We start from the raw sequence: 15,972 nt of genomic DNA, 5'->3' as shown, positions 1-15,972 counted from the left end.
CCGACTTATGAGCGTGAAGGCAGCTCGCGGATTTGTACGAGCGCGTATTGGGGAAACATTCGTCTATAGCTGCTACCTACCACCCAGCTTAACTCTGACTGAAGCTACCAGCATCCTAGAGAATCTCGCCCAAGATATTAAAGACCATAGACCTGTGGTCGTAGCTGGTGATTTTAACGCTTGGGCTGTGAACTGGGGATGCCCGCGAACAAGTCCAAGAGGTCAAGCCCTCTTGGAAACTTTCGCCATGTTAGACATAGTCCTTTTATATTGAAAAGGACCTTAGCTCTGAAAGGCAACAAAATAGAAAAGTGCTATTGCAGTTAAAACAAAAGCTCTTGACCTTAAGTAGAACACATAAGATATTCGTAAGGAATGATAGCATGAATATTGACGGCAAATGGATGTCATACAATAATAATAAATTACTTATGTGTGAGGGACAGCCGGCAGAGAAAATTCTTATTCAGTACTTTGGTATAAACGTGTCAAAAATTGATATTACCTATCACTCTTTGTTAGAGAAAATAAATTCAGAAAACTAAAGAATTGTACTAAAGTAACCGCAAAATTAAATGTAATAACCAGCAGTGATGAACTTTTAGAAAATCGTAATCAATTAACTAATATTAATATTGTGTCGTATAACATTAACGGCTTAGCAAACAAAACGTTATATAAAGATTTTCTTGATTACATTTGTTCGTTTGATGTTTTTATCTTGTTAGAAACGCATGTTGAAACGGAAAATTTTGAAAAATATTTTAAATTCTTCAAGGGGTTTACTCTGTTTTGGAGATCAGCAGTACGACGTAGTCATTATGGACGGGCAAGTGGTGGACTCCTTTATGGCATTAAAAAAGACCTAGAAAATGTTGATGTCAGATATTCGTGTAAGTGTTTAGACTGTTTAGACGTAATCGAATTTTGTGTGGCTGAAAAAACTGTAAACTTGATTCCATTATATTTGAAGGGCAATAACTGGATACATGATTTTGAAATTGTAAAAGAAAGTTTTGTTCAAAATGATTTTGTAAATGGTGTTGTAATCGGTGACCTTAATGTACGAATTGGAGACTTACAAGTAAATATGGACGAAATCTTACTAAATGATATTGTAGGAGGAAAAGCAGATAGGAATTCAAGAGACAAAAAAATCAATAGAGGTGGGAGGCAGTTCATAGAGTTCTGTATAAATAATGGTCTAATAGTGTTGAATGGCATGTTAAGTAGTGATGTTGAGGGAAAATTTACTTATGTTAGTAATATAGGTGAATCTGTAAATGATATATGTGCAATATCTCGGGACATATTGAAACATGCGTCTGATTTTATAGTGGACAATAAAACATGGTCTGATCACATGCCTATTATTTTAAAAATGCAATTGCCTGCAAGAAAATCAGCTTCAATATGCAAGACGAACTTGTTACCAAAAATTGTTTGGGATGAATTACGAGCAGAATTGTATAACAAGAAACTTATTAGCAACCTACAGAAAAAGAAATATGTAAAAAAAGAGCTAGATCTTGAAGATTTAACTGATATAATTAGAATATCAACTTCACAGAGGCGCAATAAAGAAAGATTAAGAAAAAAATCGGAATGGTTTACCTAGAAAACACAAGAAACTGTGTGAAGAGAGCAAGAAGAATTACTATGACAATCTTGAACTCAGAATAAATGAGGTTAATAACAGTAAGGATTGGTGGAAGATGGTCAACGTCCTTCGGTGTTCAGTTACAGAATCTTGTCTAGAGGTATCGCCAGCAATATTCATGCACTATTTTCAAACATTATTAAATCCAACTCGCTGTGCACCATGTATACAATATGTGGCAAATTTAGCAAGGGATGATTGTCTAGACAGACCAATCTCAATAGATGAAATCAGATTGATGTTACAAAAAACGAAATGTGGAAAAGCTCCAGGCTCAGACAAGGTTCCATATGAGTTTTTTAAAAATGCCGATGACCGGTTTCTTGTTGAGTTGGCAAACGATTTTAATAGGCTATATAATATGGGCCAAGTATCTGAATGTTTCGAAACAAGTCTGATATATCCGCTCTTTAAAAAAGGCGATAGGAAATCTCCCTCCAATTATAGAGGTATCTCATTCATGAATTGTGTTGCAAAGATAATGATGGGCATTTTAAATGAGCAACTCACAAGCTGGGTAGAAAATAAAAATATTATAACAGAATTTCAAGCAGGTTTCAGAAAGCGACATTAAACTGTAGATAACATATATAACCCAGCAGCAATAGTCCATATTAAGTTTAGGGAGAAGAAAAAAGTTTACGCGTTTTTTGTGGACTTTAAAGCCGCTTTTGATACTGTCCCTAGACAACTATTGCTATACAAGCTTCATGAAATAGGAATCTCCACCAAAATGGCAAACTTTATTGAAAGTTATTACAGAAATACATGTTCGATAGTAAAAGTAGGAGATGAAATGAGTGAAAAATTCAAAATATCGTCAGGAGTAAAGCAAGGGTGCCTGCTTTCACCTTTGCTCTTTGCTCTTTACTTGAATGACCTGCACGACTGCTTGGAGGGTGGACTCTTTATAGATGAGTTAAATATCCGTTTGCTATTATATGCTGACGATATCGTCATATTGGCAGATGAGGTTAGTGCTCTTCAAAAAATGATAAGCAACTTAGAAAAATACTGCGATAAGTGGAATATGCAAGTGAACTTATCTAAGTCAGCTATAATGATTTTTCGGAGAGGCGGTAGAATAGCAGAAAAAGAAAAGTGGTTTTTTCACGGCGAAGTTATACCAATAACGAAAGAATATAATTACTTGGGTGTAAAGATAACATCAAAACTCAGTTTCAAGCAACATATAGAAAATAGAAATGTTCTAGCGAAAAACAGCATAAATGCAACTTGGTGCACATTTCTTAGTAAAAATAAAATTAAGTTGTCGGCAAAATGGAAACTGTTTTTAGCGGTGACTAGAGCAATCCAGAGTTATGCTGCTCAGGTATGGGGAAACTCGTTGTTTGAAGAAGTAGACAAAATTCAACTTTATTTTTTAAAAAGGGTACTTCATCTCCCGAGTAATACGCCATCTTATTGCATTCTCTTAGAGACAAATGTTCCAAGTTTTCATTTGTATACACTGCAGCTTCACTTAAAATATATATTCAAAACGTTATTTGAATATGATGATAATAGATTGCCTCATATACTATCAAAAAAGATTTTAGAAAAACAGATATTTTGGGTTGAAGAAATTAGTAATCTAGCACAAAAGTTAAATATAACATGTAACTGGGGCACTTTAAATAAAAGAGAGTGGAATAGAAATATAATTTCAACAATAGAAAATCTTCATGATTCGAATACTCGAACTTTATGGGAAAGGGCACACCAAAGCACCCGATTATATAAGGAATTAGACCATAACAACGCCAGAAGCTATTTAAACGATAATACTGGAATCTGAAAAATTATGTGGATTATGAAAGCCAGATGTGATTTAATATACTTGGGAAGCCAAAGGGATTTAAATTGCACTTTATGTAACTTAAATGAATTAGAAGACATCACACATTTCTTAGGAAAAGAAGATTTTTTTTTTTCTTTTTTCTTCCGACAAACGACCTAGTGTCACTGTCGTACGTTCTAATGTTAATTATTAAAAATGAAATGTAATGTTTATTTTAAGAAAGTCGAACAATAAATAATAATAATAATAATAAAATAATAATAGTCCTTATGAACACAGGGAACCAGCAGACATTCCAAAAGGCAGGAACGGGATCGATAATAGACCTTACCTTCATGAGCCCCAACCTTGCTCGCTCGACGAAATGGTTTGTTAGCCAGCATTACACCCGGAGTGACCATCTCGCGATAATCTGCGAAATAAAGAAACATGACGAATCAAAGGTGCCATATACATACGACGCGAGATACAGGGTCGACTCAATGGAGGCTGAAGTAATCGAAGTCATGATGGCAGATGTAACACTCACTGGTGATGCAACTGAGAAGGCTACACAAACTATGAAGCACCTAACAAAAGCATGCGACGCAGCCATGTCTAAAACAAGGCCTAACAGGCATAATAGTGAACCCGTTTACTGGTGGACAGCGGAGATTGCGGAATTGCGTAGCGAGTGCAACAGAGCAAGGCGAGGTTATCAACGTTCTAGGGGCACGCACAGTTTCCAAGGGAACCAGCTTCAGTAGAAGCAAAAAAGGAAGGCCCTGAAAAAGGCAATTAAAGGGAGTAAACGACAATGTTTCCTCCAACTATGTGACGAAGTCGATAGTAACCCTTGGGGACTCGGGTATAGGCTAGTCATGAAAAAACTGAAAGTTTTCAAGCCACTCCCAACAACGTGCCCGGCCACACTGCGTAATGTAGTTGAAACATTGTTCCCAGCACAAGATGCTCTCCGAGCCTATGATTTGGAAAAATGTTGTGAGGGGGACCAAAATATGCAGTTGACAGACAAAGATGAGCTCCTGATGATCACTAAAGGGATCAAAAACAATAAAGCTCCTGGCCCAGACGGAGTCCCCAATGAGGCACTAAAAGTGGCAATTCGAAGCCATACCGACATTTTTGTAGATCTCTACAATACATGTCTAAAAGAAGGCACATTTCCAACTCAGTGGAAGTTACAGAAACTGGTGCTGATTCCAAAAGGATCTAAACCAGCGGAAGATCCTACAGGCTACCGCCCCCTTTGCATGCTCGACACCGCAGGTAAAATTCTAGAACGGTTGATCGCTAATTGTCTGGAGGCTGCCATTGATGACGCAGGCGGTCTATCATCCTCGCAATTCGGATTCCGCAAGGCTCGCTCAACCACAGATGCTGTAGTTGCGGTTAAAAGCATTGCGCAGAAGGCAATCGAAGGAACTCGGTGGTTATACGGTAGCAAGGAATACTGCCTAATGGCAACGCTAGACGTAAAGAATGCCTTCAATACCGCGAACTGGAACCAGATTCTAATGGCGCTTGATTGCTTCCAGGTTCCAAGGTATATACGAAAGATTATACTCAGTTATTTCACTGACAGAACCCTTCGCTATAATACCGGGGCTTAGACCTAGGCCCCTTGCTGTGGAATATTATGTATGACGGAGTCTTACGTCTCAGTTTACCCCCAGGGTCCAAAATTATAGGGTTTGCTGACGATATCGCTGTTGTGGTCGTAGCTAAAGTACTACAGCAAGCAGAAGCAACCTGCAACCAGGCTGTCGGCGTGGTAAAAGAATGGCTGCGCAAGAATGGTCTAACTCTTGCGGATCATAAGACGGAAGCAGTGCTCATTAGCAGCAGGAAGAAGGTGGAGTCGGCAAATATAATGGTGGGCGAAAATACCATAGGATCGAAACCGTTCATTAAATACCTGGGCGTATTAATCCACCATAGGCTGAACTTCAGAGATCACCTATCATACGCAAGCAGCAAAGCGGCAGAGGCAGTAACAGCACTGACGCGCATAATGATGAACACTAGAGGCCCTAGGCAAAACCGTAGGAGACTACTTAATACTAATTGCATCTCATATGTGAGTTGTATGAAATCAGTGTATCGACTGAGTGCCCTCAGAGTGTGCTGCGCGTTTCGAACGGTATCAGAAGACACCATTATGGTTATTGCAGGACTACTCCCAATAAATTTAATGGCAAAAGAGTACGCTGAAGTTTACCAAAACAAAGCTACTTCAGAACGACAGACAATACGCACGGAAGCAAGAGAGCGTAGCTTGCGTTCATGGCAGGGAAGTTGGAGTTCGTCCCTGAACGGACGCTGGACATACCGTCTGATTCCCTTAATAGCCAAATGGGTTACCCGTAAGCATGTACAGTTAGACTATCATCTGACCCAAATACTGACGGGACATGGGTGTTTTAAATCCTATCTATATAGGTTTAACCACGAAGACGACCCGTACTGTTCTCATTGTGCACCAGCTGTAGAAGACGCAGAACATGTTTTCTTTGTCTGTCCGCGATTTGTGTTCGAAAGGGAGGAATTAAGCACTAGGGTGGGGAAGCCAATTTCGGCTGATAACCTAGTCGATATTATGTTAGAGGCGGCCAATTGATATCGGAATTTCGGATGATTATTTGGTTTTCAAAAACGGTAGCCAAAAGTTCGAGTGTAACTTTGGCAATGTGACAAGTTGCACCGTCCTGTTGAAACCAAATGTTGTCCATGTCATCCTCTTAAATTTTTGGAAACAACTCGTTGAGCATGTCACGGTAACGCTCGCCATTTACTGTAACCGCGGCTCCTCGCTCATTTTCGAACAAAAATGGCCCGATGATGCCGCCAGACCAAAAACCGCACCAACCAGGGACTCGTTGTGGATGCATTTGCTTCTCTACAGTAACGTGTGGATTTTCCGACAATTTTGCTTATTGACGTAGCCACCGATTTGAAAATGAGCTTCATCAGAAAAGAAGAAAAAGACTCTCCACTTAGGAAATAGGTTTTTAGTAAATCATGAACCCATTTGACATGTCATTTGTGTTACCATTCTCAAAAAAATAGGTGGTTCAAAAAGCAAACTCTATATGGCCCACCCTGTAGTAACACTACAAAGGAAATAAAAAACACGCGCGGGTCTCCTGTGTGATATTAATATAATATTTTTTAATAAGCAGTTCATTGTAAAATTTGTTGGGGAAAGCGCGCATATCTGTATGTCAAAATTCTCACTTTTTAAATATCACATTTTGCTGAAAATATCTTTGCAGAAGGAGCCAAAATAGTCCATTAATTACTCAATTTATTAATTACTATTAATTACCATTAATTACTCAAGAATCTATACTTCCATTTACGCTAGTCAAACATTTATCCCATCTGGTCTAATAGGAACGGTTGAGTTTAGACCCCAGTTTACTTGGAAAAAGTGTGCGAAAAGTCCAGTGCATGGCTTGCAAATAATTGCTGAAGTCAATCAGTCAGCTATAACTCTGATGAATTTAGTGTCCAAGGCGTAATCAAAAAAGGGCTCGTTAACACGAAGCAGAATGCAAACTTGAATTCATATGATGAATAGGAATAGAAAGAAGGGGAAAGTTAAGTTGCCTATGATATTCAAATAGGAAATTTCAACTTGTTTTTGGAGAATGGTTTCTGCGATAGCAAAGTCACTATGAGTAGCCTTGAAATTGACACCCAACCTTACAGTTCACACTAGGCTAACGCGACTTAAAAAACGAAATCAATCGTCGACTGAGTGCTCTGTTTTCCATGTTATCAAATATTTCAGCGGTGTTGTAACAGCATCAACATTTTTTGGGGGGTTTGCTGCTGAAATGACAATCTCGGACGGACATAAATCCGGGTCGATGGGGATCTGTCGATGCAATATCAAATGCTATTAAATTTAATTTTAGGTTATACAAAATAAAAAATTAAAATAGCTCAATAATTAATTTGTTTACTTTACGCCAGCAGATTTTGAAACTTCAAAAGTATTTTCTTTCACTCAATAGCTTAAATGAAGAAATAAAAAAATATATATATAATTAAAAAAATAATTGTGGACAAAGAAGTTATCAGAAAAGGCGATAAGAATTTCTATACTTAAAACACTAAGAAATTCACATTTTCATGTATATGTATGTATGTATGCATTTACAACCAATTTCCTACCAGCTACCAAAGCAACGTGTTCCTATAAAGCTTTTAGAGCGAAAAAAAAAAAAAAAAAAATAAGTAAGAGAACGCGGCCAACCCTCATAACAAAGAATTTTACACATTTTCATTTGCCTCACTATCAACAGCAAATTTTTTAATTTTTGATTTTCTTTTGATTTTTGTATTTGAAACTTGTTGCTTAGATATGCAACACACACACCCATGCACTCACAAAAGAAAAGCAACCCACTTAAAAAAGAGCAGTCAACGCACGGAAAGTACTCGCAAAAAAGGTCAAAGTTTTATTTCTCGCTCATTATTGCCGCCTCTTTTTGCTATCTGTAGTTTTGTTTGTATTTCTACTTCGTTTATGGCGCGCACGCGGCTGCCAACAACACTGACCAGCCAACAAAACGTTGCCTTATTAGTAGCGAAACAACGAATAGAAAAAATAAGCTGAAATAGAAAAACAAACAAAAAAGAAACGAATGAGAGCGCAAATGCGAGCCAACGCAACTAAAAATGCCGGTATTTGATTGTGTTGGTTTTGGTTTGTTTGCTGAATGAAAGAAAAAAGCTAAATAGACGGCATGAAAATGTAAATAAGTGCGCCACCACAAAGTAGCTCATGGGGGCAATCATATGATTTGATGGGAGCGAGTAAACTAGAAAAAAAGAGAATGTAAAAATAAGTGTTGTTGGCGTTTTGATTTTTTGTTTGTTTTTACTTGACGAGTAGCGAAACAAAGAGTGGAATGGTTTTTTTAAGAAGTACAGAAAAAGTTAAGACGAATCTATAAGATATCTAACAGCTGATTGTCAAAATTTCCTGCAGCTGCGTTCATCTGATTTAAAATCCATAAAACCGCATGCAATATGCAATCAAGAAAACTTTTGAAAGCAAATAACAAAATAAAACAATTAAATTTTAAGTAACGAAATTAAGTAAAAAAAGATTTTTGTTGTATTCACTTTGTCAGAAGCTTTACATTCCATTAATTCTCATGAGAAACTGCATCCTGCGTATCATTTAACATTCCGTTCTTTCGTCCTGTTAGAGGATCCTTTGTAAAAAATTATGTGGAAGCTCCAGTCGTTAGCTATAATAGAAATATGTTGGATTTACGTCCAACGTCAAAAAAGCCAGTCTGGCCACACCTGGGTGCCCAACGGAGGGTTAATTCAATCCGTCAAAAATTTGATAATGCAAATCCGCCAGAATGGCATGGAGAAGATATCTTACTTGTAATGATGCTATGCAGTGATTCAGACATTCAATAATATTCTCCATAACTATGAGGCTATTCTGTAATCGAGCTCGCTCGTAATTCTCAGCGAGTTCTTTCCAATGACATACCAATTATTTGTACTAAAAATTCTTTAGGCACTCCTGGAAACTTCTGTCCTTCACTGTATCAACCGAAAGTATCGCTCGAAGACTGCTCCTTTAATAGCATCTCATGGAGGTCACATAATATCTTGGTATCAAAGAAGTAAAAAAGAATCATTCTGGTATCAAGGATGATAGATTACCAGGTTTGGTCTTCAGCTATGGTGAAAAACGCAATTGAGCGAGTAACGTTACTGGGGACCCGCTCATTTCACTTGTCCAATCAGTCGTTCAGATGGCTACGAAGCAACATGAGTGCAGATTGTGTTAATTTTTTTCGTATATCCCCAGCACAGTCTCAGTTTTTTCGTAAAAAAATCACTATCATGACCCCGGCCCATTCCTCTGAAATCTCTTCGCCATATTCTGGTTACTCTTCTGAGCATCCACCAGAATGACTTTCCGATCACTGCCATCCCTTATTTTATATGCAACATTGGTACACTAATTTCTCACCCAGAGTTCTTTTAGTTTGGGACCAGGTCTTTCAAATATGCCTTGAGTATAAGTGGGGGGTTTCAAGTACACACGAAAGGTTTTCATACATCTGTTGATGTATTTAAATAAATACCTCAGTAAGAAGTAAAACTCTTGAAGTAGGCTAAGAGGTCACCGATTCAGGAATTTATCGGTTGTTTTGGTATTTGAGTATTCAGAAAAGCTTATGTGTTGGTCCAGAGAAGTCTGAGTTGAGTATTGGCAGGGAGAATCATTCACATACTCACGAATGCTAGTTTGGTCTTTATTTTGCTAACTCTTTCTATTCATGGCTTAGATCAATGAGTTTTCAGCTTATATGGCCAAAAGTTTTTTCTATATAATTTAAAGTTTTGATTTGAGTCTCGTTAACAGAATTATGCAACAAATTGCTTTAAAAATATATATAAAAAATGCGTCTACCTTCGATGTCGTAACTCCTCCATTTTTACACTTTCTTTATAAAATTTATTCATTTGTTAATTTGTAGCACAAACTTCCAAGAAAATCATATTCAATAATTTGCATTTGAATTGTTTCGTTTTCTTTTTCAGGCGGTGGTCGTGATCTACAAACGGCAGTTATTTACGCTAAAAACAGCGTACACAAAGGAAACAGTATCGGCAGCAACAACAACAATAATATTAGCAATAATAATAATTCATTATTAACATCTAATCAAACGCGTACAAACCGCATTACCACTACAGCAACAACAAAAACAACAACGGGCGGCATTTCAGTGTTAAACAACAACAATATGCCGAAGAAGAGTGCTGCAGCACCGGCAGGTAAGACATCGTGCGAGTGATTTGTTGCTGTTATGAGGAATATGAATTTTTAGTAGAGTAATTTGAGAAAAATCATGCAAATCAACAACAACAAAAATGCAGTTAACACTTATTGCGGGTGTTTACAGTTACAGTTTGGTGGTGTATTTACTTTAAAACAGAGTAAATTTGCATTACAACAATTTTACAATATCGCAGTTTGCTGATTTAGTAATATTATTGTACTATTTGGGTGGTATATTTACTAGCAGTACTTCCGACGCATAGTAGTTTTGCAATATTGTAATTTTGCCACATAATAATTTTACACTATTCGAATTATGTAAACGTGGAATTACTCCACCTTTGAGTAATTTCGCCATAGTAGTTTTACACCATAGTAAAGTTACACTATTGTAAAATGCGAAATTAAAAATTAAACGTAAACTACAACTACTAAATTTTATAAGTGTGCGAGATTACAATAATTGTATCACATAGTAATTACACTAGTAATTCCGCCACACATTAATTTTATCACCAGTTCCAATCGAAGTAATTTCACAATGTAACAATCCTACAATGCTACGATTTTACCGCGCAGAAATTTTGCTATTGTATAATTACTATCTTACTATATAGCAATTTTTGCTCATTGTAAACTTACTACAATTAGTACTTTCATGGTATTATAGTTTTGCAATATTGTAATATAATTTTGCTATAAAGTAATTTTACAATCAAGTTATTTTGCAATATCGCAATTTTACATCATCGGAATTTGAAAACAGGGGCCGTTCAAGTATTACGTAAGCAGATTTATTAGAATTATTGACGCCCCCATCCCCCTTGTCAGCAAAAGAAGGCAAAGCTTTTACCCGCTCCCCCCATGCTTACGTAAACATTTTTCAATTAAAAAATGTATTTTTTTTATATTATAATTATAATGTTATAATTATAATTTTAAAAATAAGAAAATAGATTTAGAATAGAGATTAGATTTTACTGATGCAGTATTCAACACAGAGTAAGGGACAAAAATATTATAATCTTACGAACATAACAAACTTATTTTAAATTTTTGGTACACATATTAAATTCAAATTAACAGTCTTCAGTCCATGAAACCCGAATCCATGATTCTAAGTTTTCGATGACATTGGATAGCTTGGATTGCTGCTCAGTGTTGTGAATCTGCTCACTTTCATCCGATTTTGGAATGTCTACGTCGTTCTCATCGAGCCATTCAACATCATGGTGCTCTAAATTTTGAATAATGCACATCAGTTCATTAGCACGACGAGCAGCGACTCTTACAGGTCTAACTTTCCTATCAGTGTGCGTGTTTGCTTTTTTATGGATCTTCTCGATGTGACGATTTAGTGACTTGAGGGAAGCATGATAAAGACCAAACGTTTTGCATGTTCGACTTGATAGCCTCAATTTTACCGTCGGACAAAAATAATCGTAGGGCATTTGCTGGAAATCTTTGAGTGAAGCACTTAAGCGTAGAGCTAAATTGACTGGAAGATCAAGAAATTGCCCTCTTTCATCCAAAACCAAGTCATCAACTGTTTGTTTTACTTTTACAGGAGGTGGAAGAAACCTGTTATCTAGTAATCTGAATAGGCCACTTCCTGGACGACAGCATTCTGTATTTCTACATTTTACAATTTGAAGCAAGTATTGGCTTTCACGCACATGTTCTGAATACCATTTAATGTCTGGAAAATCAGGAACATCTTGGTGACCTGCCCCAACATATGTTTGCAGTAACATTATAGCCATCAATTTCCATTGAACTCCATACTTCAGCTAATACATTTCCTGCAAATTAGAAATTAGATCTTTCTAAATGTTCATCAATTGTAACGCCACGTTCATCCAAATGAGACCCCAAATGGTCATGAGGCAATAGTAAACCAGCCAGTTCCCGACTAAGAGGAGCCATTCTGCGCTCTACTCTGTTGTACGCACTTCTTCCAGGAGCATTGGTAGCTAAAAACAATGCATCGAGATCATGTCGCTTAAAGTGTTCTCTGTTTATCTGCATTTTCATTATTTTCACATTGCTGTTGTGATTCATTACCGGGTTTTATTTTCTCTTCTTCCTGTTTTTTATTATTTGAAGCTGGCTGTATAATTTGTGTTTTTTCTGCAGGTTTACAGGTAGTCGTTGCCTAAAAGTACAAACTTTCTATTGGTTCTGCTAAAGATTCTCTTATTAAGCTACATAAATACAAAGTATGCAATAAAAACTGCATTTAAAGATTATTTAAAGCCATAGCCCGTCATTTACGTGTATCAACTTCCCCCAGAGGGAAATTGCAAAATTCGCATAAATTTCTAATATTTCTAGTACTCATAGGTACCTAAAATGATTTCGTCACTCACCTTGGAAAAAAATGCAGTAGATTGGATTTATTCTTAGTCGCCGCTTGCAATTCTTCTTCAATTCTCTTAGATACAATGATATCTAGTTCCTTGTCGGACTTTGCTTTTAATTTATAATTTCGCCACACTTCGTTAACTAACTTTAGTACATTTTGTACTTTCGTACTTGTATGAGATTTTTTAAAACTTTCAAACAATTTTTGGTATAACTTGGATTTGTCTATTTGAAACGACATCTTATTTAAACGTTAAACTTTGGCTAATGGAATCAACGGTAACGCAAATGTTGAGTTGCGTTGTATCAGAAGAAAACAATACACTAACAGAAGAAAATTAGACAAGTGAACAGCGCGCGGTAATTCCCCGAATCGCGAATGCGTGTACCTATATTTGCGGGGATCCCCGAAAATGCGTTTCGTTTTCAAGCATAGATAATGTGAGGGTTGCCATTCGTGTGAAAAAGTAAATAACTACTGATGACGTAATCATCATCTAGACTCCCCTACCCCCCAAGTCATCCAAAATAAGCAAAACAAAGACCCCCACCCTCCCATAGTGCTTACGTAATACTTGAACGGCCCCACATCAATGACTATTTTACTGTTTTGTAATTTTAACATACAGTCAACGGCAAAGGAAAGTATACACCATATATTGATAAGATTTATATTTATTCATTTATATTTTAATTTAAATTATTTTTTATAAGAGTATAGTTCATGCTACAACAAAATCCATATAAAGCAACTTTTAATTCAAAATTTTTAGACAAATTTCGGGTATGCAGTTTTATAGACCATTGAATTATGCGAGTGCAAGTTTCAAGTGGTTCAAAAATTGTTGCGTATTTTCTTCCATATAAAAAATGTGGATCAGACGTTAAATGGGGGAAAATCACAAGACCACGACAAAAAATTCTCAAAAATCAGTGTGTTTTTAGATGTACTTGCAACTTGCACTTTATTATACCAAAATTCAATGATCTATAAAACTGCTTATTAGAAAATTTTCTTAAAAATCTACGTAAAAAGTTTGAAACTATGCCGTTTTTTTTTTAATTTTATACAAAGTTCGAGTATCGAACTTTATATGGTTTTTGGTGTAGTATGAACTATATTTCAAAACAAAACCTTGAAATTAAAATATAAATAAATAAATAGTCAAAACTTATCAACATGTGGTGTACGCTTTCTTTTGGCGTTGACTGTATATTTAGTAATACTACACTTTATTTAATTTTTCATATTTTTTCACGATTGTAATTTTACAATATAGTAGTTTTGCACTATAATTCTGCATTTGCATTATATAGTAATTTTACTACATTACAGTACTATCTCGATAATCCGGACACCCTTAATGTTAGGGGTCGTCCGGATTATGGGGGTGCCCGGATTATAGATGATTTTTGTTTTTCAACTAAATGTTGTTTTTTTTGAAATGAACATAACGCAATTCAGATATATGTATGTACATAAATAGTTTTATTAAATACAGTACAATCATACTTACATAATAATATGTACATCTGTACATAATCAAACATTTTTTTTATTTAGTATGTACTATTTCATTTCACATTTAGTCGCGAATTTTTTAATGGCATCACGTTTCTTTTTTATGTCAAAAACAGTAGATTTGTTGACACCAAATTCTGTTTCAAACCATCTTAATGATTTTCCTTTATCATGGAGATCTAAAATTTCACATTTTTTCTGAAGAGTAAGGGTTTTATGAGCCCCTTTATTAAATTTTCCACTGCTCATAAGGGGGCGTCCATAAATTACGTGAGGTGTTTTTTTCAATTTTCTGACCCTCCCTCCCCCCCTGGTGAGATGTCGTGAGATTTTATTCAACCCCCTCCCCCATCCCCCAATCTCACGTGAGATTTTTCAAAATGTGGGTTTCTTATGTAAACGCGTTGGATTGTTATTGTAAAAAGAAAAAAAATTTGCTTCGTGCTTTTATTTACGACTAGTTAAGACTAGTAATCAATATTGCTGAGAGTTATAAGTGTAATAAAAATTTAACAATAGAAGACTTAAATCGTAACTACTGCGATTAAAAAAAGAATATCTACTCTAATTCAGTTCATGGAGAATCATGCGCGGTTTCAAGAGAGACTATTGGGACCAACATGTCCATATGATTTTCAGTAAAATCATGTGCTCCTTCAACTTCGTTCTAATCTAGCCACTCTAAGCCGTTGACGCTTGCGCACAGTAACTCATTAGCTCGTCTTGTGACAATCCGTGAGGGTCGCACTTTGCGGAACATACGCGCTTGCTTAGCTGGTGCAATGTGAGCTGCTCTCCTGTGCTCTGCAGCTCTTGTGATAGATGCGAAGTAAATACCGCATGTACTGCAGCATATTTTCTCTAAATCATCACGTATACTTGGGCAATAGAGATCAATAGGCGTGCTGATGAAGGCATTCAGCGGTTGAATCGGTGCGCGTATTAGAAATGGAGCAAATGATTTTCCGTCATGTTCTTTAAAGTCCGGAATTGTCAAACGTCAACCTGAGTGATAGGGCGTTCGGCTCATAGTGGCGCGAAAACAACCGACGGGCTACACTGTACCGCAAATTCAGATTAAATTGAGCTATTTGGTATAAAACAAATATGGTGGTTTGACAGTAGTAATGTATAACGTCGAAGTATGAATGAAATTATTTTCTTTCGAACGAATTAGTGAATGATCTTAATCATACTACGATTACGCTTGAGATTAAATCTTAAGCATGTACAATTTTTTTGTTTCAATCAGAAAAAAAATTGCGTGATATTTGCCGAGACCCCCCTCTCTCCAACGTAATATTAGATGAGATTTGACTCGACCCCCTCCCCCCCTAAAACATCTCACGTAATTTATGGACGCCCCCTAATAATAATGTCCACTCAATTCAGTTTGTCACTAAAGAATAAACACAACGCGTGATTTATGCTGTTGCATTTCGTATACATATATTGTTGTTAAAGTACTGCTATTTTACGAAAAACTCACAAAGCAAATTAAAAATTAAAATACATATGTATGTACATATTGCGAAGCAAATTTGAAAAATGTCCGGATTATAGAGTAAAAAATGTTAAACTGTCCGAATTATGCAGTTGTCCGGATTATAGATGTGACCGGACTACCGCGTGTCCGGATTATCGAGATAGTACTGTACTTATATAAGTATGTAGTAATTTTACCATAGAAAAATTGTACCAATAGTTGTGATTGGCTCCATCGCGTATGATTTTATAGTATAAATATTTTACAATGCGACAATTTTACTATTTAGGAATCTGACAATTTGTTCTTC

At 36.3% G+C, this 15,972-nt stretch overlaps 1 protein-coding gene across 1 annotated transcript in view; it reads left to right on the top strand.

Annotated features, from left to right (window-relative positions):
• The window catches only part of LOC128859218 (protein strawberry notch), a 56,673-nt gene that overhangs the window by 32,140 nt on the left and 8,561 nt on the right, over nucleotides 1-15,972 (top strand). Inside the window, exon 3 of the mRNA XM_054096025.1 lies at nucleotides 10,050-10,286. Coding sequence (XP_053952000.1) covers nucleotides 10,050-10,286 — 237 coding nt within the window. The remainder of the gene's footprint in view (nucleotides 1-10,049; nucleotides 10,287-15,972) is intronic.

The sequence above is a fragment of the Anastrepha ludens genome, chromosome 3 (assembly GCF_028408465.1).
Source record: "Anastrepha ludens isolate Willacy chromosome 3, idAnaLude1.1, whole genome shotgun sequence".
In the NCBI taxonomy this organism is placed as follows: domain Eukaryota; kingdom Metazoa; phylum Arthropoda; class Insecta; order Diptera; family Tephritidae; genus Anastrepha; species Anastrepha ludens.
This window is presented reverse-complemented; position numbering and strand designations above follow the sequence as displayed.